Source organism: Paralichthys olivaceus, chromosome 11 (assembly GCF_024713975.1).
Source record: "Paralichthys olivaceus isolate ysfri-2021 chromosome 11, ASM2471397v2, whole genome shotgun sequence".
In the NCBI taxonomy this organism is placed as follows: domain Eukaryota; kingdom Metazoa; phylum Chordata; class Actinopteri; order Pleuronectiformes; family Paralichthyidae; genus Paralichthys; species Paralichthys olivaceus.
Window position 1 is genome coordinate 11,373,018 of NC_091103.1, and position 25,509 is coordinate 11,398,526.

At 42.1% G+C, this 25,509-nt stretch overlaps 3 protein-coding genes across 5 annotated transcripts in view; 1 reads left to right on the top strand and 2 right to left on the bottom strand.

The window, feature by feature from the left end:
- Nucleotides 1–13: 13 nt before the first annotated feature.
- On the bottom strand, nt 14–4,893 carry LOC109634600 (thiamine transporter 1). Its single transcript, XM_069535029.1, has 9 exons — nt 4,716–4,893; nt 3,879–3,978; nt 2,290–3,681; nt 1,819–2,054; nt 1,199–1,736; nt 971–1,049; nt 584–776; nt 346–487; nt 14–163 (listed from the first exon to the last, which is right to left on the bottom strand). The coding sequence occupies exons 3-9, from the start codon at nt 2,434–2,436 to the stop codon at nt 14–16; spliced, it is 1,485 nt and encodes a 494-aa protein (XP_069391130.1). The 5' UTR covers nt 2,437–3,681; nt 3,879–3,978; nt 4,716–4,893.
- A 2,010-nt stretch (nt 4,894–6,903) lies between these two features.
- daw1 (dynein assembly factor with WDR repeat domains 1) lies at nt 6,904–15,805 on the top strand. Its single transcript, XM_020095248.2, has 13 exons — nt 6,904–7,019; nt 7,338–7,410; nt 8,054–8,198; nt 8,853–8,911; nt 8,986–9,108; nt 9,238–9,337; nt 9,617–9,724; nt 10,709–10,815; nt 10,959–11,061; nt 11,815–11,929; nt 12,126–12,202; nt 14,695–14,857; nt 15,136–15,805. The coding sequence occupies exons 1-13, from the start codon at nt 6,980–6,982 to the stop codon at nt 15,168–15,170; spliced, it is 1,248 nt and encodes a 415-aa protein (XP_019950807.2). The 5' UTR covers nt 6,904–6,979; the 3' UTR covers nt 15,171–15,805.
- A 779-nt stretch (nt 15,806–16,584) lies between these two features.
- Nucleotides 16,585–25,509, bottom strand: part of sphkap (SPHK1 interactor, AKAP domain containing) — a 95,199-nt gene continuing 86,274 nt past the window's right edge. For 2 of the 3 annotated variants that reach the window (XM_069534489.1, XM_020095246.2), the window contains 6 exons: nt 21,697–25,048; nt 20,659–20,820; nt 19,318–19,401; nt 18,686–18,735; nt 18,086–18,270; nt 16,585–17,641 (listed from right to left, as the gene is read on the bottom strand). In XM_069534489.1, coding sequence (XP_069390590.1) covers nt 17,489–17,641; nt 18,086–18,270; nt 18,686–18,735; nt 19,318–19,401; nt 20,659–20,820; nt 21,697–25,048 — 3,986 coding nt within the window. In that variant the 3' untranslated portion in view covers nt 16,585–17,488. The remainder of the gene's footprint in view (nt 17,642–18,085; nt 18,271–18,685; nt 18,736–19,317; nt 19,402–20,658; nt 20,821–21,696; nt 25,049–25,509) is intronic. The other variant, XM_069534491.1, reaches the window with a different exon arrangement.

Genomic DNA, 25,509 nt, shown 5'->3' on the forward strand with positions numbered 1-25,509 from the left:
AAACCTCCTGCGTTCACAGCCTGTGTTCGATAAAGTCTGGAGGTTCCTTTTTGTGTGGAGGCGTTGTCTCTGTTTTGTTTCTCTGTGCTCTCCAAATGGTAGATAGTCCACGAAGTGAAAAAACAACAGCGATGAGGGAGAAGTAGCTGGCATATATGGTGAACTGCAAAAGAGGACATGATTTTAAAAATGATAAATAGATGTTTAAACTACAGAAGCATATTGCATTCACTTGAGAAAAAATTCTGCACCATTTGCAAATTATCTTGTTATTTCTGAAAAACAGCAGTTTTTTTCTCAAGTGAATGCAATTTACTGCATGCATCTTCTCATCAGACCACTCACCTGTGGAATGATGGCCAGGCCCAGTCCTCTGCTGTCGACCACCACAGACGTGATGATGGTCTGCAGAGCCAGTGCTCCAAAGTTGTTCGTCCCAAACACCAGTGCATATCTTTCCATCGTCAGGTCAGCTGCTATCTGGTACCTGAGGGACATATTGTGCTTGATTTCTTTCAGTTTTTTCTTCAATCATCACTGTAAAATATCTAAACCATTGTTGTATAAAATATTTCTTTCTTACATGGCTATTGTTATCAGCAGCATGTACAGGCACTTGAAAATGATGTAAGCCATGTAGCAGACCCATATGTTGCCGATGAAGGTCATCAGGAAAAGTGCAGCTGCCCCGAGTCCAGAGAATCCACCAAGTGCGAGCTCTCCCCACATCTCCCATCGCACCTCAGTGAAGCCTATACCGTAGGCTGCAGATGCACCTGCAGAACACAATGGTGTTGATCACTTTAGAAGAAATTAGTGAAATAGGGGCAGGGAGCATGGATGTGATATCATACCAAAAGTAATAACCCTTTCGCAAGCACGTTTTAATATGACTTATTAAGACGCTAAAACGCTAGTCTGTTCCTTTCCTAATTCTCTGCTCTTGAACTCTGTAGTTAATGTTTCTTACTCAGCAGGTTGGACACGGCCTCCACTCCTCCATTGTAGATGCTGAAGTTCTGAGAAGGCTGCACATGATCCCACAGCACCTGCAGGGTACATTGTGGATGGCACAATTAATTCTGCTGCAACTTTACTTGGTGACTTGTGATTGGTACAATGATTGTATGTCACAGTTCCATGATGGTATGGCATATTAATTTCACTTTTTCTCATTTTTGTCGGCTTCTTGACTGACCTGTACATAGTTGATAGTCTGGTTATAACCACAGGTGGCCATCGCCCACCACACAGACCAGCAGAGCAGCTGTCTGGAGGAGTAGCATTGGCTGAAATCCCTCCACAGCTGAAGGAGAACTTGGCTGCAGCTCTGTGAACCTACTGACTCCTCCAAGTCCTCAGCTTTAGGCCTTTCTTCTTTTCCCCTGACTGTATCCTCCACAGTTTCCTTGCTCTTGTCCATTCTTTCCTCTTTTGTTTCCTCCAGGGAATTATTTGATGCACTTGTATGTTCAGCTGCATCTATTGTCCCATCACCATTGCTCTTTGTGTTCAGTTCACGGTGAAAGAACATGCTCTGCTGTGGCATAGGCAGGAGGCAGGACACAGGGAGAGCGATGGTGGTGAGCACCAGGGTCAACACCATGATGTTGTTGTAGGACATAAGGTGGAAGCTGACGAGCAGCTGACCCAGGACAGAGCCCACCGTGTAGCCCAGGAGCTGCACGCTGCGGCAGTATGAGGTGGCCTTCCGGTATCTCGTCTGATCCACCACACTGAAACAAACAACATTTAACATGTCAGGTCTGCACTAACACTGCTAAAGGAATTTGCCTTATTCATCCTTCAGTACACGACCTGTAGATGTAGGAGAAATAGGCCACATCACTAGCCGTCACCAAACTATAGAAGAACTGCATGGCCTGCATTGCGGGGACACTTTTAGTCCACAGCAGCAGGGCTGTGGTTATGAAGAGCATCGCACACTGAAACACCACCACAGGCTTGTAACGTAACCAGTCGGTCAGCAGGAACACCGGCACCAGCACAGCCAGGTAGGAGTACGTCCACACCGGGAAAATCTGATTGTTCACCTGACAGAGAAACACCAGGGTGAGAGTGATAAATGTGAAAGTGTTGTTGTATGTAAGATGGGAACTTTATTCCTTCATTGCTAGGTTTTATAATATATGGTTTATATGGATTTTTACCACCACTTATTAACTGGTATTAACATTGTATTTCACCATTAACTCTGACTTTTGTAGTGCTACAACATATAATCATATTTGCGAGTATGAAATATTTGGCATTGCAGGGTTTTCATACCTCCTCTGTTGTCAGGTTCTTGTCGGGCCCTATCATGTATGAGATGAGGAAAGGTTCCAGGGGCTTCACTGTGCTGAAGAATCCATAGATGCACAGCAGAGTGGTGGGATACCTCCAGTCCGACCTCCACCTCTTCACTGCCTCCATCCTCTGACCGTTTTCCTTCCTGTTTCAGGTGAGGTTCTATGATCCTCGAGTGCGACTCTCCATTTCTGCCTCCTTGTAGGAAGTGCCTGTGGTTGTCTTGAGCATTGAGCTTGGTTTGTCAATCAACAACCAAAGAGCCAAAGAGCAACACAACCTTGGTGACAGTCCAGCTTCAGCCAAGATACATGTGTAACAAAGAGGTTAACATTATCAGGGCGTTATCTTCAATTCTCTATTAATCATTTCATCATTAATTTGCTTTATGACTAGTAGAGATAATATTTTTAAAAAACTAGTTCAATACTAGACTTTTGTATGGTGCCATTTTTGAGGTGATATGATAATCAGTTTTGCACACGTTAGAGAACACTGACTCAATCCTCTGCTCTGTCAGTGCTCAGTTTGTCAGAGATCCCCCCCACACTGGACTCTTGCTGCTTAGCTTCTGTCTGCCATGATGATTCACACAGGAGATGCAGATCCCTCCAATCTGAACGAACACCGAGATGACAGTGTGGACGCTGCTGTGCATGACAAACTGCAGAAATCCTCAACATTATTATATCAGCCATGCCAAGGATCCATGTACAGTACAGCTCATCTATCTACCCGCAACAGTTGATAGTGACCACCAGGTGGCCCCCTGATCTCGCATTTTAGTGTTTGTCATGCAGCAAGAAATTGAAGCTGTATTCTTAATTCACTTCATTTCGCTGTCAAATATCTTTGCTTTTCCAATAACAGAATAGAAGTAAGACATGCATTGAAGTGTACAAACATACCTGCATTGTGTTCAGTCACAGAGCAGCTTCATCAACAGCAGTGATGGTCTGCAGTGAGAGGGCTGCAGAACTGGTGATCTCAAATGTGAAAGCATGAGCATGCAGAGGTCAGATATGATCTAAGACGTAAAGGACAAAGAGGGTCCGAGGTCTGAGAGATCTTACAATATGCAAAGACTGACAGATATTAAAGATTATCCAAAATGAATACTTAAAAACAATCTGTTGATTACTCAATTGGTGAGAAAATATTTAGTAAATAATAAAATAGTATAAAAATCACATATTTGCTGGTAACAGCTTCTTAAATGAGAAGATCTAACTTTTTGGGCATTTTTGTTTTTATTGATTTAGGACAATCTAAGCTTGAAATATGGAGAAAGAGTGCAGACATGCATCAATGGGCCGGGTTGGACAAGAACCTGGGGCCGCTGCAGGATGTGTGAGGCGTCTGCAAGCTCATCTGTAGAGAGATGGATTTCAGACTTAGTGCAATAATTTCTCTTGATCTTCAGAGAGGAGCTCTTCAAAAAAGCTCCAGTCAAACTGCAGATTAATAATTTGGTTTGGAGAAATACTACAATGAACTGAGGATGTAATGGCAATAAGAAGTATGTAGCAGGATCTGAATATGATATAACTAGCAAAGCATGCACAGACCCAGCTGGTGAGCACCATCCATAAGACAGCCGCTGCCCCTTCAGCTGAGAACATCGACCCAGGTCACCTTCACGTGGTCCCCAGACGGCTGCTGCAGCACCTGGCCCAGTCACAAAGGAAAATGAAGTGATTAATCATTAGTCATTCTCTGGACATCATCCCTGCCTGTGTTTTCCTTTTGTGATTCATTCATTCATTCATTAATCATAACCACATTTCTTTCCATGACCGTTGGTATAAAGGGTTAAATAACCTCTAAATAAAACCCTGTGTTTAGAAGTTATACCCTAATGCACCCACATGCCTGTGCTGGCCTCCACATCAGCTGCCATTTAAGATGAACCACTTTCACCCGACTCTTGGAATCTGCAATAATCAGACGACCCATTACCTCCGGACTCTATCTCCTTAATTGAAACAATTACTCTTCTTCTTCCCGTGCTGATCCCAGCTGAATGTAAGCCAACTGGACCATGGTGCCACTGCTCCTCTTAAAAATCGACAAACACATTTTCCATTTATTCAGGTATCCCATATAACCAAGGATGGCATGGTAGTATTTTTTAACATCGTCCCACGTCAGCTGGATGTAGTTGAGGGTTTGCACATATCCAGCTAAAACCCAACACAGTGACCACCAGTATTTGTCTGCATGGTCATTATGATAAAGATTATAATTGTAAAGGAATATAATATGGAATCTAAATAAAGAGATAATTCTCAATTTTTTTTATTTGCTGCAGTAAAATGCCTTGAAGTATTGTACATGAGAAAATATCCTAACTGTGTTTTCAGATATGTAGTCCAAGTGTGAACTGTCGGTAAAATGAAAAATACCTGGAAGAGAGTGAATTCCTAAGTCGATGGCTCACAGTGGCTACAGCTCCCTTGATGTGCCAGCCCGGGCTGCTGCTATGCTCCATTTTCTTTTTCCCTGAGCCAGCTTCATCCTCAGACTTGTGTACTCCTGCTGGTCCCTCCTGCTGGGACTGGGAGTGCAGCTGCTGCAGCTGCGGCCTTGAAGATCATGAGCCTCTGGGGCTTGGACATCCGGGAGGAGACGAGAAAAGCCAGGCTCATAATCCCCAGAGAGAAATAGCAGAAGTATGATGTAAAAAGTAGTTCACTCTAGTTGATTAGAGATCATACATTGTTAGCTCTTATAGCCCTTCAAAAAAGGGGAAAAGGGGGGGAGGCAGAGGTATATTATGCATCTAATAGTTCCTCTATACACATTGGAGTGTTCAAACTTGGGCACTCTACTCCTGCAAGGAGGCAAGAACCTGGCCAGTGCTGGCACCAAATGTACAGTACAGTAGACTTTGCATCCAGTCACTGGATTCCAGTGGTAACTGTAGGACAAGTAGGCCAACTCTGTGGATGTCTCGACGGTAAAGCTGACCTGTTGATGTGACAAAACAGTTTGACAGAGATCTCTGACTATGATGAAGTCCCCCTGTACCAATATCACATAGAATAATGTAACTATCTTAACAAGATAAGAAAAGGATAGCCTGGTAGAAGTATCTCTTTATGGGGAATGTTTCCTGCAGGAGACAAAAAGCAAGAAAAAGAGTGTGAATCTACAGTAGTTCCTGAATCTCATGTCCATGGCATTAATAACATTGTCACTCAAGTTTAAAGAGCATTGGATAAGAGCTCTCAATAAAAGAAACTTGATGAAAACAGGCTGTAGATGGAAGTCAGGATGTGTGTCCGTCATCCTGATCGCTTCTCCAGAGATGTCCCTGTGTGGTTCAGTTACATATGGTTAGAGGAATAGCTCTGTGGTTAGTAAAAAATCCAGAGTGACAGGTCAACAGGGACATGATGAGCAAGACTTCTTCAGTTTTGATGTCTTTTCTTTTTTTATTTCCTACAGCACAGCCTCAGTCCAGTCTGACAACCTGGATTATCCCCTTTGTGCATTGAGCTTTCATGAAGCTATCAGAACTAATCAGGAGCTTGAACTTGCAGACACAATCTTTATGATCTGCATGTGTCTGAGTCACAGTTTATGAGCCGCAGACTTTGACCCGGTATAGGAAACATATAGGGCATAGTTGAAATAAGACTATTTCCTGGTTTAGCTATCAGCACAAGACTTTGGTCTGTTATCTATTGTGTCAGACAGGACACAAAGACAATTTAATAGAGAGAAATGAAACCTTCTGCTGTTCGGCAGAGATATTGGAATTCAGCCGGAGAATAAAGACTCCTCTTTAATGCAGCAAAAGACATGAGTTTGTAGTGTGAAGTGAAACAATGATATGGAAGAGCAGTAGCAGATGTTCAGAGCAGTGATGCACATTTATTGTTTAATTGTAAAACAATCAGATTAAAACAAGTTGTGTGGGAGTTTGGACTCAAAGTGTTGCCTGAACTCTTCCATGAAAGATTCATTGAAAAAAAAATGCTGTTTCATCCTCAAAATAAATAAATAACTATAGCTACTTGGAAAAACAAATCTGTAAAACAAAATACTAAAGCTTGAAAGTTTAAAAATGCATCACTTTGTGTAAAGCCCCAAAGAAAAGTACTATGTAAATCAAAATTATTGATATTATTGCTATTTTCTATAATTTATTTTACAATTTTCTAATACACAAACAATATGGATCAATGTTCAGATCAAAATACTGTATTGCAAATAAAGGACATGTGCAGCGGTATAGATAAATGAGAGACAAAACTAAAATATCTTAAGAACTAAGTGGGAAATTGATCATGAATAAAATAATATTTAAATAAAAATTAGGAGTTAAAAGGTTCGGTACTCTATTATGCAGATTAGGTCCGTTGCATTTTTCTTTTTCGTGAGTTTCAGTGCTTTGATAAAAAGAGAAATTCAACATGAACACATTCAGATGTAGGATTTACTTTCATGGTGTTTTATTTGCGAGCATTAATTGAATTCTTTGCAATGTTCCCTGACGAGTCCACACATAATTCTTCTTTAGGGAGAAGTTACAAAATGTTGCGGTGAAGCCATTAATGATTCACTGCGCATGCGCGGTGGGTGCACGCGGGTGAGAGCAGCGGCTGTGTCGCCATGGCAACTCTTTGTTGATGAACGTGAGGAAGCTTCAACAAAAGACAAAATGAAGCTCAAGAGGTTTCTGCTCCGATACTTTCCTCCAGGTAACAAACACGTGTGGACGCTGCTGTGTCCTGTTTATCAGTTAGTTTGTTGTTTTTATGAACAAAATGAAAGTTTTAGACTTTAACCACAACTAGCTTTAGCATAACTTTAGCTTCTCTAGTGTTGGTAATCGGTATTCGTATTCTTGTTATATTAACTATTATAAAGTATTGTATCTAATGTCATTGTTAATTATGATATAATATATTATGATATCATATATTAACATGATTTACTGATGAGTAATGTATGAAAATGAGGTAATTATCTTTGCAGTTGTCACAGCAGCCTTTAACTGTGCTTCTCCCTATGATCAGGTATAATCCTTGAATATGAGAAAGGAGGATATTTAAGGACCAAATCAATCGACCTTTTGGATTTGACTCCAGAGTACGTGCGTTGTATGATGACAACACTCATTTTATTACTGAACCAGTTATACATATTTTTAAAAAAGTGTATGTGATCCATCCAATATCAGTTTCATGATGTAGCTGATCGAACTGCTCTGATATTAAACATGCCCTTTACAACCCTGCTGCAAGTTGTGCTAGTTGTAATACATATGTACAGAAGTGATTCGTGGATGTGATTGTGACATTTTTATTTATGATCCAATATTACAGTCCTTTTAAATTCAATCAAGCTGCACAACATTTCACACCCTAAAAGAGTTCCTCCCCTAAAATTTCCAGAATTAGTTTTTTCATCAAGATCCCTTGAATCTAGCTTTTTTATTTTCCTACGGGGATTAATAAAGTACTTCTGATTCTGATAATCTTGCTTACAAGTAAACAATTCAACAAACGGACACAGATGAAACCATAAAATCAGTTTTATTTTGTCCCTCACCATTACAAGAGGAGGAACAGTGCTTAATATTTGCTCTTAGCTTGTACTTTACATTTCTACATTTAATGACTTTCTACAACCACCATTTGCATGATTCTGATTATTATTGTATATATTTTTCATGATTAGCAGACCATATAAGTTGAAGAATATTTAATGCTTTCATTTCCACACCACTCAGGACAAACCCAGATGAGCTGGTGGCAGAGATCAGACAGTCAGAACCTCTGATCACTGAGTCCCGGGCTGATCATGTCAAAGAGCTGATCCTTCGACTTCAGCAGAAACAGGGTGAGCAGGGCCACCACAGGTTCTGCTTCTTCAAGGTCAGACACTGGACTCAAATCAACATAGTGACCTGTCATCTAGACTTAGAGTAAAATTATAAAATTCATGGTGTGTGTTTATGAAACTGTTACAGAAAGTTATTTGGCTTTCAAGTCTGTACAAAAGTTTTTAGCGCATCTATAATTTTTATCATTGGTTGCCTACATTTTAGACTCTACAAGGAATTGCGGTTGGATGTTTATCTGTTTGAAATCTGTTCCACATAAGAATTTGAAAAGATTTTGCATGATTGCAACTTAATCAATATCAGCTAATCACAGCATTATATTAGTTTCCTGATTTTTGCTCTTTATACCTGCTAGTTTTATTTGTTGATATGTAGTTGTTTGAGTTATGGAATCAGCATTCACTTCTCCAAAGATGCACTAGAGAGCAGCAGTGGTTAGGTTACTCCATCTTACAGTTAGCAATGAGCAGGATGCTAAAGACGTGTGTTTTAATGCGTTATAGAATAAATAAAACTGCTTTGAGATCTTTTCACCACTGGTGGACCAAGAGGGAGGGGTCCTCACATTAATACATCAAATTCAGATTATTAACATTTATGTATGGATATCACATGGTAAATCTTTAATATGAATGCTTCCTTGGAGGATATATTTTCAGATCTTTCTGTGGTTTCTTTTGTGCAGGAACTTAAGGCACACATACTGCCACTGACAAATGTAGCCTTTGACAAATCAGGATCAAGGTACGTTTATCAAACACACAAAGTCCTGACACAATGCACTATGCTCCTATTCAAGCCTCTCTGTCACTGTGCAGGTTTATAACCGGGAGCTATGACAGGACGTGCAGGGTTTGGGACACGGCCTCAGGCACAGAGCTGCACACACTCGAGGGTCACAGAAACGTGGTGTACGCAATTGCTTTCAACAACCCCTATGGGTAATGATCAGTTTCTGCAAAACTTTTATAGCATCTGCATTTCTCTCTGTTCATTTATTTATAAATTCAAAAGACGTGCCGATGTGACATCTTTTAATTTATACCTTCTTTCCTCTTTATTGAACTTAGAGATAAAATCGCCACCGGCTCCTTTGATAAAACCTGCAAACTGTGGTGTGCTGAGACGGGCAAATGTTTTCACACCTTCCGTGGACACATGGCTGAGATAGTATGTATATATAACAGTCTCATATATTTGAACATTTTCAAATACTGTTTATTTAAATTCAATCATTACTCCTGCACACAGACAGAATTACTGCACATTATTACACCACAGGACCGAGCCTACAGACCCAACTGAGCATTTAAACTGCATCGATAAACTATTTTCACATTGGTGTCATGTTTAGCACTTGGATAATATACGAGTCTCTGCCAAATACTGTTTGGCTTTGTAGCAGAATCCAACGCTATTAAGTATGAAAGACAGTTTTGTGTTGTGTAGGTGTGCCTGGCATTCAACCCCCAGAGTACACTGGTGGCCACAGGCAGCATGGATGCCACTGCCAAGCTGTGGGATGTGGAGACTGGGGAGGAGGTGGCCACTCTGACTGTGAGTTCTTTTTTTCACAAACTATATCCAAACGCTCCTCTCCCTCTCTTCTTTGCAATCGAGGCTCACATCTATTAATTAATAATGCACTTATTAAATTTTCATTAACGTCTTCGGGTAATTATTGCGGAAGTGGCTGTTGCAGCTCCTGCTGATGGCCAGCATCTTTTACTCCCTCGTACAGCATGAACACCCGTGGCCTGATGGAGGATGTAACTGCAATTCTTTAATAAGGCCCTAAAAACCCACTCCGAGGGGAGTAGGGATTCCTCTTGATGTGCAGACTGCGCGTGGGTCCGTGGTGTGAGTGGTTGGGTGGCGGGATCTGTTTCTCTTTGCAGCTCCGTCTTTAAGTACTTCACACCATGAAGAATCAATCATGCTGACAGCCGTCAATGGATGGCAGATCCTATTTATTTATTTCTAGTCCTGATAAACTCTGTAGAATAAAGAAGCTGTGGCTCAGATGGTAGAGAGGGTCGTCCGTGAACTAGAAGGCTAGTAGTTTGATCCCTGTTTTCTCCAGTCTACAAGTGTCCTCGGGTGAGATACTAAACCCATATTGTCCCTCATAGCCCCTGAATGATGTGTGGTAGAGAAAGTGCTGCATACACTTGACTTGAACTGTGCAGCGCTTTGAATGGTCAAAAAGAAATTCAGTTCGTTTATCATATATATCAATATGTTCATCCATTTGTCCGCCCATCTGTTTATCTATTATTTCATTTTCAGAGCACAAATCGACAAACACAATTTTTAAACTTAACATTTATGTTACATGGTGGTGATTTAGTTTTACTTTGTTATTTTTAGATGATCTTCTCCTTTAAGGCTGTTGGTGGGATATGTCATGTCCTGATGATGCTCAGTTTAACAAATAAAATTCCTTTCCTTATTGTGATGTGTATTTTCACATAATGGGAGACGGATGAAGAGAGGAAGTGAGACCATGAGGAATAAGGCTCTTTCTTTGATTCCATGCAGGGTCACACTGCAGAGGTCCTCTCTCTGTGCTTTGACACGGTGGGAAATCAACTCGTCACCGGCTCCTTTGACCACACAGTCGCCATATGGGACGTGTCTTCAGGAAGGTGAGGCATCAACCCTGTGTGATGGAATGTTTGAAATGACCGATGTGCATTTGTGTGTGGCCGTACAACACATGCATGACGCCTATAGATTCTGCATACAAGAGTGCACAACTGACGTTATGCTGCTCACTGTTCTTCCTCAGACGCGTCCACACATTGATTGGACACAGTGGAGAAATCAGCAATGTTCAGTTTAACTGGGACTGTTCCCTCATCGTTACAGGCTCCATGGACAAAACCTGCAAGGTCAGCTATTGATTTCATCTGTTTACTTATGTGACAGTGACAATGCTCATTAATCAATCAATGAAATACTGTGAATGAGCCAGTGTGTTTCCTCTAATGTCCCTACAGCTTGTTTTTTTTAAAGGCAACTTGTAATAAAATTAAATTACATTTCTTACATAAACACAAATATCTACTAGATAATTAATGTGCTGTATATACTATTCAAACTAACTGTACAACAAAGCCATGATTAAAACACTACAGCTGATAAAAACAAGCAAACAGCCCGTTATTAAAATAATGCAAAGCCACAACTAAAAACCTGCACCCGTGTGTATTTTGATTCATTGAATATTTATTTACAGCCCAAAACACATATTTATTTCCCACAGAAATAGTCTCAAAGTGATGTTGATTTAATTAGCATTTTAAAATACTGCCATAGATTATTGTTTGATGTAGCTGAGTCTTCTTCTTATTCCTATTCCCTCTCCTCCACTCCACTTCCCATCTCTCGCAGCCTCCCGTCTCTATGGCCTCCATCATTTAAAGGGGGAAAATTAAATCCTAATTCCTTAATTATGCCAAGATGAGTCATGCTCACAAGAAAGAATTATCCACCTCGCTGCATTCCTCCCGAGGAGATGGTTAAATTAAAGCCACCCGAGAGAACAGCTACACGCGAGCACATGTCACGAGACTATGAATGTGTTTGTTCACATGTCTTTGTGTGTGTCAGAGCGTATGTATGATATTAATATGTGTTTACAGCTGTGGGAGGCAGGCAGTGGCAAGTGTGTGGCCACCCTGGTTGGACATAAAGAAGAGGTGCTGGACGTGTGTTTTGATTCAAGTGGTCACCTCATCGCTACTGCCTCTGCTGATGGTGAGATGGAACAATTTATTACACTTTTAACACCTTTTACTCTCTGTGTTTTGATCACACGCCTTTACTTTAATATTCTTTCTAAAGCCATCAATCCTCCAGAGGACAATACTCTGGTTCCCAGCGTTAAAATTTTCTGATGTAAAAGTACAATGTGTTAACTTTAAACTACCATGTCTGTCCCTGTCTCTGTCAGGTACAGCGCGTGTGTTTAGTGCGACCACACATCAGTGTCTTGTGACTCTAGAGGGCCATGACGGAGAGATCTCCAAGGTAAACCACTGCACCCAAAATAGCTATTTATCCACATCCTGTGAAAATATAATTTCACCAAATATACCAGCACCAAATGTTACATCCATGCCAACACCTGTAATCACACATCCTCAAAAAGATGTTTTAACCCAGAGTGACACGTCAAGGCAACTTCATTTGTACAGCACATGATCATACACAGATGTCATTCAATGTACTTTAAATAGATAAAAGATATTTAAAAAATATTTAAAGTAATTCTGAAATTATAGAAACACTGTAAAAGCACAAATTATACAACAGATGATTCAATTAAATTGCAGGATTAAGTGAAAATACAGTAAGGATTTACCTTCTTTTAATTGTTGAATGTAGTAGTTGCATGTTTAATATCCATTGGGAGCTGGTTCTAGCAGCAGGCATCATAGTGGCTTAACTTCACCCTGTTTTGTTTTAATAGGCCCTATGTGACCAGCTCCTGCTGATCTGAGAGACCTCTTAGGTCCATATAAATAAAACATTTCTAGACTATGAGTAATATGCTGTTTCAGAGTTTGTGTTTGCTCTGTAGCAGCAGCATTCTGAATCAGCTGTAGCTGTATGTGTGTGTTTGTCCAGACATTAGACAAACACATAATTTGGCATCAGTGAGGTCAGAATGGTAGAAATTTCAGCCTTCTGCTGTTTGCCAGGTTTCTTTCTCTGCCTGAGTCTGTGTTTCCTGAAGCTGAGGTGTTAAGGAGCTACCTCTGTCTACTGTACACACACACACACACACACACACACACACACACACACACACACACACACACACACACACACACAGACACACACACACAGACACACACACACAGGCTGGCAGTACTCAATAACATGGATGGAGGATTATGACACTAACATCTCTCTAACAGGACAGCCCTCCCTCTCCCCTCCATGTTTTTTGTTTTTTATTTTTAATTGGTCTTTCCCTATTTTTTAGCGTCTTGCCCTTTAACTGCCCTGTTTTTCATTACGTCTCAGTCGCTCCTCTTCTTCTCTCACCTTGTGGCCTCGTCCAGTTTTAAATTCTGGCAATATAATTGCTGCATTTTTCAAGGAATAACAGATTCTAAAGACTCAGATGTTTTTGTGGATTCTGGTATTTGATAACAGGAATTCACCAGACCTTTATTTTTTTTTTAAATGCTTTGTCCCTGCAAGCTACAGGAATCTAAATTTGATCCTCTATTAGCTTGATTAACACATTTCTTGAGCTCACTTACGGTTATTTTTGTACAAAAAGTGTAAACAATAGACCAAACCTCCCCTTATTGGATAAACAGATTTCAACCTTTTATCAAACCACAGAACTGGGATAAATCCCGTGCCATATTGCTACAAATAAATGTTGAAACTCAGTGTTTGAAAGTCTAATTAAAAAGGTTTTGCAAACTATGTTTTGAAGTCTTGCTTAATGTAAGATAGACTGCAAACGATATTTTGTAGTTTTCCTCCCTCAAAACTAGTATTCTTTTTACAGTGTTTCTCCAACACATTTTCATCATTATGGCAGCGCTGTCCCGCAGCTCTGATCTGACACTCTGAAACTGATGGTCTGAAAAGAAGTTGTGATCCTTCAGGCAGGGGCCTTTGCTGCTAATCTATCGTTTGCTCTCTGCAGAAGTACAGTCCAATCACATGTTGTGTACTAGCTTATTTGGGGTTGACATGTTATGGTTATTTGGAATTAATAATTTTTTAGATTTCAACTTTCATTGAAGACTTTTCCGTCAGTTTCGGAATATGGCATGATATTTCATGCCATGGCAGATGAAAGCAGAAACCCTCCTCTGTAGAACTGCTTGTTATTGCTCTTATACAATGTTCATCAACAACACATTCAAAAGCCAACCAGTTTTAACATGTCTGCAGGCAGCTTTGAGGAAGCAAATGAAATGAGGGCACAGCGTTAATGTTGTTTGTTTGTATCTTTTTCGTGATTCTTTTCTTTTTCTCTCAGCTTCCACTCATCTAGTCTCTCTCCACTCTTCCATCTTTGATTCATCTCCAGTCAGTTGTCACTTGCCTGGGGGTGATGCTCCTTGGTGCTTAGTTTGTAGTTATGATAAAAACATACTTTACTTTCATGGACATCTAGAGACGGCACCATTTAATCATCCCTTCCTTCAGCTCTCACTGTGGGGATATGAGACCATCCAGGGGGATGATAACCCCGAGCTCTAACACAATCAGCTTCGGGCATGATTTTCATAATACTCTGCTGAAAAAAAACTTTCTACTATGCAGTGCTTCTGCTTCCTTAATCCTCCTTAAGCATTTAAAGTTGAATGACCTCAGTGGAGTCATGCTGCTGACGTGATGAAAAAGTGATGAACTTCCCCCCTACCTGTGTCATTTAAAACATTTCTGGCACAATCTTGTACTCAGCACTCTCTCATGCACGCTCCGTTGCTCATGTAGCACACCTCAAAATCAAACCGTCTCTCCTGACTGTGACTCTGTCTTTGCAGATCTGGTTCAGCCCGCAGGGCAGCAGGGTCCTTACTGCCAGCTCCGACAAGACGGCTCGTCTGTGGGACGTTCAGTCTGGAGTCTGTCTGCAGGTCCTGGAGGGGCACACTGACGAGATCTTCTCCTGTGTCTTCAATTACGAGGGCGACACCATCATTACAGGTATACACTCTCGCCACACAGACATGAACCCGCTGAATGTGACAGCAGCACATCCTCATCTGACATCTACATGCTGCTCTCACCATACTATACTTAGTTTCATTTACATTTTATTATATTTCTCCCTCTTCTCTCAATTTTACTTTATCCTAATGTAAATTTTTGTAAAGTCAAATTCTTGTTTTGAATTTACATGTGGCGAACAAAGCCATTCTGATTCAGATATTGTTTTGTGTCCTTCTGTGCAACCACCTGTTGGTGTCTGTGCTGTCCTGCAGGCAGTAAGGATAACACATGCCGGATCTGGTACTGATCTCTCCCTTCACCCACCAGACGCTCAGAGGACATATGCACCAACACAGCTTGATTTTATCATTAACTGTTGGATCCACTGAGAATCCTTTTTAACTGTGGATTACCAACTGAAACATCTGGCGTTGTGATGAGGTACAGCCTCGTCTACAGCATCTGTGTAAGGTTATAATGTTATTTCAAATCACATAATCATCTCACTAACATTAGTGAGATAATTATCCTGCTGTACTGAGTCTGTGTGAAGCTTCACTGGTTCCCTGACTGTTCTAACCTTATCTCATATTCTATATGTGAATTTACAAAATCTGTAGAGGAGGGATGAGATTTTGGGGCTGAAAATCTTCTGGGTTCAATTTTCTAGTTTGACCAATTATATACGAGCAGGCTTTGGTTGCCCCGCAGGTTTAACAGTCCCTGTAGAGCAAAAAAGGCCAAAACACATTCACAGAAATGCGTCGGCTATTGGTTTTTTAATTTATCTGCACTCCGATTCCACAATTTAGTGTTTATTGTTTTATTATTAGTTTATTCAATGTTTACTAACACCACAGGTTTGAGAGTCTCGCAATTTCAATACTACATATGTCCTGTACATTTGGAGAATTGACAATAAAGCAAACTTTGAACTTTAAATGCAGGTTGCTGTTAATAGAGATTATCCAAAATGTTGCCTGGACCTAAAAAACCTACATGGCTGTGTTTTGTGTGGTACAAAACCCCCAAAATATTTGTCATTGACCCCAGAGGCATCAGATGATAGCCAATAGGCTCCAGGATTGATGCCAACCTGACCAGTAATTCAAGCTTTACATCGACTGTGGAAACTTCACTCATGAAATATCATCTGAAGTACTTTGAATTCTTCAACAACATGTTTTGAACAGCGTTTGGAATCAAGCTATGTGGACAATCTATGCATGTTTAAGCCAGACTCTCAAATATTGTTACTGTTTAATAGAAAATGTTTCTTTAGATTTCCCTGTAGTGATAAATGGGCTCTAAGGTATATGTTTTGTGTATGTTTCACCTTCATGAATTCATCGTCAGCCAACAGAAGTAATCTGATATTTTTGTTCCCACTTCCTTGTATTTCTCTGTGACTTGTCCTAAGTAGTATTTTCAGAGCACAACACAATGATTAATGTTCTCAGTAGCTTCTTAACTGTAACCAAAAAAGCAGTAGAGCACATACCTCCGCCAAGGCCCAGAATCAACAAATTGAACACACTGATAAATATCCACCAAGATCAGATAAATATCAGCTCCTTAAATGTGATAGAGTTTTTCATAAGTCCCTTGGAAGCCTGTATCGCACTGCATCTGTGAGAACTTGGCAGTACAATGTGATACTGGTGTGAATAAATGCGCTGCGAACCAGTGTTCATTGCCTTTCTGCTAAGAATCGAGGCGGCTTGTATTTCACATCACAGAAATTTATTGATGTCAAAAGATAGATACATTCAGTTCTACTGTGACAGAGTTTACAGCTGAATCATGTGCTTTTTTTTGTTCCTGTTGCTGATGTAACACTACAGTACCACTAAGTAGAGAAAGAAACAGACTAAATTCACATACAAATTAGACATTACAAACCTCACTCTGTCTGTAGGACGTAGTAAAAGCTAAAGAGAGCAGTCCACCACTCCAAGGTGCAGCAGTTCCAAATCTACAGTATGTACAGTGCAGCTATCCAAAATAATCAGTTCTCAAATGACGTGAACAAGATAACACACTCAGAACTGAACCACAACCAAGGTGGGAGGATGGCCGATGAACACAACAAAGACATTTGCTCATGTAAAGCAAATGGGCTATCGGAGGAAAGTGGGCTTCTATCAGCCTCTTTTACATTTTGAAATAAACAGGTTAGAGCATACGGAGCTGTGGGGAGAACTGAACCTGATTTTCCTGTTTTCTATTGGTACTCTGCTTCACTTGTGTTCATTCAGAATAAATAAACACTTAATTTGGTCGTTAGAATCTGTAAATATATTTTATATATATATAATCTCGAGCAGTTAAAACCTGCCAACTATAATCTCTTAAAGGACACTTCATTCCCCAGAGGAACCTCCAACCTGTTGTTTACCTATAGTAAAGGGAGAATGGTCCATTCACAGCTGCGGACAGACAGAAAAAAAAACACAAACTCCATGGAAAGAGTGAGCAGTGTGAAATTCTCAAGTATGCTGTTTGCGTTGTGCTTTCAGCTCGCAGCAGGCGAGTGTGATGACACAGGGGTCGGGCAACAGACAGGAAGTGTGAGTGAGCATTTGTGAGTTTTTTTTGCAGTAACGGTGGGGGGGCTTGTCTGGCCTACACATTCTCCAGAAGCCAATCAAAAAGGCTGGACAGAGACCTGCCCTCCTCTTCCTCTTTCTCGTGCAGTTGACAGAAACGAACAACAGCGCTGAACAGGTCTGCGACCCGCCACGCCTTCTGACACATGAGGTGGACCACCCTCTGGAACTGAGAGAACACAGGATTAATAATTCAATATTTTCCAGTGAAATTAGCAATATATGATTGCTAAAATTTTAACCTATAAGGCAGTGATCAAATTATATATAATTTAAAGTGAATTGAAAATGGAATAGTCTGTTATATAGAATTGTCAGTGATTCAGAGGATGCTGTTAGTTGAATGTTTACAGTTTAAACTTTATTCTAAATAAATATAAAGAAAAAACACCAAATACAACCTGATTTATATAACTTTTTTTCCTAAAACATAAACATAAATTAACATATGTTAAACCTGTGAAATGAAAGTCTTCATATCGTCAAACATGAATATACAGAAGTTACCGATATATTAGTGAAAGGGTCAAAGATTTGTCAGGCTGTAATGATCAAGCAATGTGAATAGATACCTGCCCAAGTGTTTGTTTTTTATTTGTCTTGCTCTGTTTACCTTTGCAACTCTTTTCTCTTTGGACTTCATGAAGTAGAGCGCAGGAAGGCCGAGCTCAGAGGCAGCGATCCACTGCAGGGCCACCCTCAGCTCAGAGTCCACACAGTCCGCCTCGAGGTCACAGTTCACCACCAACATCTCCCTGAGGTTTCCACTGCCACTGGCCGCCTTCGCTGATCGGGCCCCTGTAAGACCACAGGTGACAGGACATGCTGTAGTAGGGGGGTAACCCTGCATAACACACCTCGAATTTTAACCATGTCGTTCTCACCAGCAAAGTCTACCTGCATCTACAGCTTCATAAATATCCTGAGCTCAGTGCTGATCTGAGATCATCGTCGGCACGTAAGTTATTAAACAAAGATGAAGTGTGTGCTGAGACACTTCTGGAGCTTTGGGCCCTTTTCATTATTGACGAACATCCTCAACTCGGAGAGAAGAATCAACTGTTTTCAAGTGTATACGTTTGAGGGATAATCACACAGGCTCAGCACATATTCGAACCTCCAGTCACTCAGGACTGTTTGAGAAGTCACAGCTGAGATGATAAATAAATAACAAGCTGAAAACCTTGAGATGACATGAGAATCCACCACTCACCAAATGCGTTCTCCTTGGTTCCTGCCAAATGGCCTTTCTCTGTCTCCTCACTGTGGAGCAAAAAAATCTGTTTTAATTTCAACATTTCGAGACCTACATCAATTCCCTGTGACAAGAGCTTCTGTGGACGAGACATTTTATAAAAGCCTTTTAAACAGGGTCTTAAAAAAAGTCTAAAATTCCTTAATCTGTTTTTGATTTCAATCAAGCTGCACAACAATGCACACACTCATAGACATCAGTTCCATAAATGTACCTGATTTTTTTCATCAAGGTCCATGAATTATTGCCTCGGGAATTGATGAAAAAAATAAAAAAACACTCTCTCAGCGTTAAAGAGAAAAAATCCTGGATCTGCCCCTTCTCTTGATCCGTCATACAATTTTATAAGTTCTTTCTTAGCCTATGTTCAAAAAAAGTCATTTTTGCTTAATCCTGCTAAAAAACTAACGTCATGTGCATGTGTTATTCCAGCAACTCTCATAGTCACATGTTACCTTGTTGCTCTGCTCTGGGAGATTAACTGAGAACAAACAATATACTTTGTCATATTAAATAATATATAGTTCATTGGGGGGAGTCAGAGTGACACATTAGTGAGAACCGTTCCAGCACATGACTGTGACAGTTACCTGATCACTGTGCTCTGAGAGGGCACATCAGAAAAAGTATCCAGGTCTGCCAGGCCTAGGCTGGACGCGCTGCTGGTCCCCGTCCTGTAAAACAAGGGATGGCGTCATCGTGTTCTCTTATGACACCTGACACAATCACTGAGTTGTGAAGGAACAATAACCAGACGCAGCGATGCAGGTCATGTTGTTCGCTAGCTGGTGATTAACATAGAAACAGCTGCTGCAGCAGAATCGGACGCTCGAGGAAGGAGATTATTAGATGCTTTTTTCTTGTCTGAATATGGCGATGAGCAGAGCTGGAGGCAGTTTGTGGGGGGGGGGGTGGACAGGCAGACCAGACCCTCGTTTGTGTCACAACATGGATCAGGGATGAGGTGGAGTTTCAGTAAGCAGGTAGATGGAGAGTTTGGGTGAAGCAGCAAGTGTTAAAATGGTGGTGCAGACGACTAACGTCACAACTGATTAAGCATCAAATATTTTAACACATGGAGCCCTCCAGCCTCCACGTTCCTCTTAAATCTATACCTATCAAAATAAATAAACTTGAACATTTAATCTATACAGAAATGAAGCCAAAATGTGAAGTAATTTGAAGTCTATGCAGTAGCAACTGGAGTATTGAAGTATTGAGGTCCCATTTGATTGACCAATCGTGAGTCTCAGCTGTCAATCATGACATTTCACCCCATTATAGCATCGAATAACTAATTAAAAACAAATTTACTGAATTTACTAAAACGACAGGAAACAGTATTTCAACCTTTTAGTTTGGTCCATGTCCAATCCACCAACATGAAAAAGATTTTATGGTTTTTTTATGGTTTTACGAGCTATACTGCAGCGGAACACCAGGAGGCGATAATCACTGGCCGTCATGTCTTCTGTCTGTACATATACTCAATGGCCCCTTTATCATGGTACCTTTTTTTTAAGGCTAAGGGAAAGCAGGGCGTCCTCTACGACTTGCTTAATTGAAATGGTGAGCACAAAGCAGTGACTCTGCACTATTTGGGAAAGGTTGTTTGAAACAAATGAGAATTAGATGAAGCAAAAAATGGTTGCAGCAAACTAGAGGGTATTTGATGTGAGCGATCGTGGCCCCATTCCACTGCAGCCCACTACTGCAGGTAGTGGTGCATGGAGTACGGGCAGAGTGTGGCCCTGTATGCGAGCTATGGAGAGAGGGACCTACGGAGGGACATCTCTGCCTGAGCAGGCGTGGACATTTGCAGCAGCTGGAAGTAAATTGGCACAAAAGAGCACAAGTCTCAGCAATGAGAGCGGGGTGAGGGTGGGGGGTGGCAGCGTTTGGAGCAGTGTCAAGGAGCAACGGTTACTGACCCCTCGCTCAGCTGGATAAAACTACTGGTCTCCTCGTGGGGGTCATCCTCTGGGGTTATATGGGACCAGCTCCCCATGCTCTCTTCACTGCTAGCACTCATTGAACGCTTGTCCCTCTTCACTACTGCAGACACCGCCGCAGCTGGTCTGTCCCTCTCACTGCTGGGGAGAGCAAACCGCAAAATGGTGGGAGAGTTTTATGAAACTGATTAAATTAATTCTCAATCAGATGATTGAAGGCTGCCAAACTCGACAATTCCAGAGGGAAATCAGGTTTTATTGACTCGTTGAGTGATTGAGTCCCACTCTTACACAAGGGACAAACAGATGCACGCCACTCATTTCTGGATTACATTTATTACCAAGTGAAAAGGAGTGTGTCTCCTAACTCTCCTGTGGCCTTTCAGCTGTTTTTTCCCCGTCATTCACTATTGAACATGTGTGAGGATTCCCTAACATCTTATTTGGCGGATCTAAATTTCCCTTAAAAAAGTTGCATGAGCCCTCTCTTGCAGACTGCGATGCACAACACCCATACTTCTGGTCTTAGTTGTGTCAGCACAATCTTTAAGAGATAAGTGTCTTCTGGTGTTAGTGTGTTAACCAAGGGTGAGTGCAGCTTGTACTGATCAAGACGAGCTCAACAGCCCCATAGTGGATAAAACATCAAGCCACTAAAAGCTTTCTACACACAGTACATCACCCAGACAGTGTGAGTCACAGCCTAGCCAAGTTTCTCAAGCCTCTCTCACTGCTAAAATAGATTAGTTTTCTCCAAGAATAGATCTGTGTGCCTGCCACTCTCTGATCTACCCCTAAAATAGCTTGGACAGTTGTAGGGACAGGGATTTATTTGTTTAGAGTGGATATTCTCTGAAGTTTAATGATTTATCCTAAAGTAACCACGTGAGTCATAATTTCTTGTCATAGTTATCTTTACTCTCTCTGATCAATTTCTCCTTTTCACATCTACAGGATGATAATTCTACTGCTTTGATTTTGGTCTGACTCTGACACAGGACTGTGAGCATGTATTACCTGCCACTGATGGCTGCAGCTCTCTCCGTATGCTTGGCAGGAGACGGGTCTGGTGGGGTTTCCTGACGTCGAGGCCTTTCAGAGTTTGAAAGAGCCTCCTCATCCCTCTGATCTCCCTCAATGTGGATCAGTGGCACATCTCTGGGGCCCCTCAAGCGGGTTGCACTGATGTCACTAGCCCCGGATCCAGTACCAGCTTGGTCCTGGCTGGACCTACTCCGACTACAACTGAGATGAGATTGTTTGAACCCCCTTCTTCTTTCACCAACAGGCATATACGGCTGTGAGTGTGACCCAGACAGGCCCCCAGCTGCATCTTGTTGGCCCCCTAGTGCAGACTTGCCAATATCCACTATGTCAGCTGCCATGCGATTGGCAAACTGCTGCACGTGGGGCTGGGAGTCACCTGAAGCCTCCAGCTCAATACTGTCTTCTGGATCTGCAATTATCTTGTTCTTTCTCATCAAGGACTCAATGGAGCTTGACCAGGTCTCATGAATCAGCATATCAGTAATCTGGTCAGTCTTACCCCTTTGATAGAGGCAGGAGTCTGACTTACACAGTCCCATGGCTGACACAGAGATGGTGGGGTAGATATTCAGCATTTCTCCATGCACATTGCGGGCAAATCCGTCAAAAGAGTTTGCTTTAATGGGTGAGTTGACAGTCAGCCGTGAGTCTGAGGAGCGTCGGTCTGGGACAGATGATTGTCGTATGCAGAATGGTGTCCTAACAGAAGGGGGGAAAAGGCTGTTGCTCCATTCTTTAGTCTTGGCAATGCCGTACTCTCTGTTTTCCTTATCCATGTCCCGAAGCATAAACCTGTAGAACTCCTCTGTGATGCTCTCTGTGCTTGACTGTTTGGACAGGCAGGATGAGGCCCTGACATTAAGGTGACCATTTTTCTTTGATGCAGCCTGTTGCACAGCTGCAGACAGAATGCTGCTGGCATTTTTCCCTGCGTAGTAGTCCAACAGAAGGTCAAAGCCCCTGCCCTCAGTCTCCATCTGGTTTACCATGAACCGTGAGAACTCATCTGTGATGCTCTCACAGCTGGACTGCTTAGAGATGGAGCTACCACGACTCAAGTTCTGACCTAACCGACTGCCAGGCCCCAGTGTGTTAGGTGTGCCTGAAGGATCTGCGTCTTCTTCTGGAATACTCTCATAACTAGATGCCTTCCCACGGCTCCACCTCTCACACTGCAGCCTGCTGCGTGGCTGGCCTGTTTTGGAAGTATCTACCACATTAAGCTCAGGGCAGTTCATGATCCTAGCTGTGACTTCTGAGGCAAAGAGGGCAAATGGGTCCTGTGGTTCATCGAGGTTAACTGACTCGTCCACCACTCGGTTCACAAGCCGCTCCATTAGTTCTGGCTGCTCCTCTGTTTTTCTCTTGATCTCACTGAGGCGTGGTGCCCGGTGTTTCTTAGAAGCGGCATTGCTGCTCTGACCCTCTTTCCTCCTGAGCACTGTGCGACAAGCAGGAATCAAGTAGGCTTCTGGTCCTTCAGGAGACAACCCTTTTAGGGCACAGAACCAAGGTTGTTTGCCAGTGGAGTTCTCCAGGCAGATGGCTGCTAGTTCTGTGGCCATAGACACCACTGTAGCAGCCAAATCATCAGCATAGCAGGTAATAGGTGTCCTGGATTCTGAGTCCATTCTCAAGGATAGCAGAGAACTGCAAGAGTTGAGGGAGGACTGCGGGGTGAGGGAGGCCTGTCTGCTATCCCTTCCTGTGACCAGTCGTCCCCTCCTCTCTGTGCTGTAAACTGGGATTTCACTCAAAGGTTCTCTTATGGCACCGCTGCCCGGCTGGTAGTCATGGGCAGGCAAGGAGGAGGATTTAGACAGACTCTGTCTGCACAATGACTGTTGCTCTTTGTTGTTAGTTGTGGAGGACGATGCATCAGTTTCCTCAAACACATATTTTTCCTTCAGCCCAGAAACCATGGTAAGCTTGTCTGCGCAGTGCAGTGTGCCACTGTGGTTGTCGCTATTAGTGGATTGGTTATGGTGAGCTAAGCACTGTAATTGACTGAACACATCCTTGTTCTCCTTCCTGGTTGCAGACTCCCTAACACTTATATCACCCTCTTTTGTCTCAAATGATCCTTGGTTGCTTTGAGAGATGTGACTGATTTTCTTCTGAGTCAGGCAAAGGATATCAAACAGCAAGTTGTTGACACTGTCCTGCAGACAAACCTGGAGGCTTGGAGCATCTTTTCCGGTCCCCTCCAGCTCTTTCTTCTTCTTTGCTTTCTCTATTGCATGCTTAAATAGACTGTCTGCAACTTCATTTATTAAGTCATCTACCTCCCTTTCATCCATGCAGGATTTTTGTGGACAAGTAATGCCATCTACTATCTTGTTATGTGTAGCCTCCAGCAAGTGAGCTACACTTTTGTAGCCTTGTGGCTGAGTCAGCACCTCCGCAGCTTCCCTGTGCAGGACCTCAGCAATGTTAGCACGAAATGCTTCAACACTGGTACCCCCTGCCACACTGCAGTGCAATGTGAAAGCTGCAGAGGCCTCAGCGGCAGACATCAGACCCCGGGATGCTGTAAAGATTTCAGTGGAATCTGCATCTGAATCACCGCCCTCCCCTGACTCCTCTGCTATCTCCACAGCTGCTACTGCGCCAGCTACCTGAGCAATGCCACACATGGCTGAGGAGACAGAGTAGTCACCTTTTTTCTCTGGGTCCTGCAGCTCCTCCTCTATGTCTTCATCTGAAGCAGAGTCCATGGCAAGCTGTTCTGTCAGCTGTGGGGTAGTAATGGTGCCTATGATGTTGGCAGCACAGGCCAAAGCCACCTCTACATGTTTGGATGCGTGTGCTCCATTGTGGTGTGGAATATGAACCTGTGTCCTATTCTCTGGCGTCTCTCTGGCTTTAGCTGTGATATCCTGGTCGGGCGCATGGGACACCTGTGTCTCTGGCCATTCTGCAGCTCCATCAGAACTGTCTGGGCTTTGAACTATAACGATCTTGGGGAGTTCAAAAGAGCAGGTGCGTTGTTGGGAAGACTCTTTCACTTTTGAAGGAGCAGTGAAGTTGGATGGCTGATTTGAAAGAGACACGCTGACAGCAGCCTCAGAGACAAAGGAGGTTTCATCTTGAGAGAGGCGTATGAAGGCATCTTGCAATACTGACTCGGCCAGATTGGTGGCGTAGTGACCAGCTGACTCCTTGGTATGGAGACAAGTTGCAAGTTGATGCCTTTCCCTTTTCACCTCAGTATCCTCCTTACTCTGGTGACGGGACAGCTGTCCGCTCTGAGATGCAAGTCTGACACAGTGTTTGTGTGCAACCTCCACCAAGCTCTCTGCCAGATCACCACTCTGGGGCTCTGTGAAAAGTAAAGCGGGAAACAGAAAGAGACAGGGAATGAAAAATGTCTGCTCTGATTAGAAAGTAGGTCCATTAGTTTCCAGGGTGTTACAGCAGGAGCAGGATATCAACCTGTTTTACCCTTCACCGAGCTGGGTTATGTCTTGTTTGTCGGTTTCAATTTCCACTAAAGATTTCGGATTATTATTGACATCTGGCACATTTCATCACTGGGGTAAAAAAAATGGCATTAGATACAGTATATACTGCTCTTCTTTATTATTATTATTGATGTATCCTCAATAAAACCAAACATAACAATAATAATGTTCACAAATGAAATAGTGAGATCTATTTTGATGTTTTGAACAGTGTCAGAATAGCTGACATATTCATGAATAATGGATGTGGATTTTTTTACCGTATCTTACGATGCAACTGAAGTACTTTGCTTTCCTTAGAATTCTACAGTATAAAGGT

Coding starts and splice junctions, on each gene's coding strand:
- LOC109634600 (XM_069535029.1), bottom strand. CDS start 2,436: ATGGAGGCAGTGAAGAGGTGGAGGTCGGACTGGAGGTATCCCACCACT. Junction 1,050..1,198: donor AGACTATCAACTATGTACAG/GTCAGTCAAGAA, acceptor TGTACCCTGCAG/GTGCTGTGGGATCATGTGCA. Junction 777..970: donor GGCCGTGTCCAACCTGCTGA/GTAAGAAACATT, acceptor TGTGTTCTGCAG/GTGCATCTGCAGCCTACGGT.
- daw1 (XM_020095248.2), top strand. CDS start 6,980: ATGAAGCTCAAGAGGTTTCTGCTCCGATACTTTCCTCCAG. Junction 8,199..8,852: donor ACAGGTTCTGCTTCTTCAAG/GTCAGACACTGG, acceptor TCTTTTGTGCAG/GAACTTAAGGCACACATACT. Junction 9,725..10,708: donor AGGAGGTGGCCACTCTGACT/GTGAGTTCTTTT, acceptor GATTCCATGCAG/GGTCACACTGCAGAGGTCCT.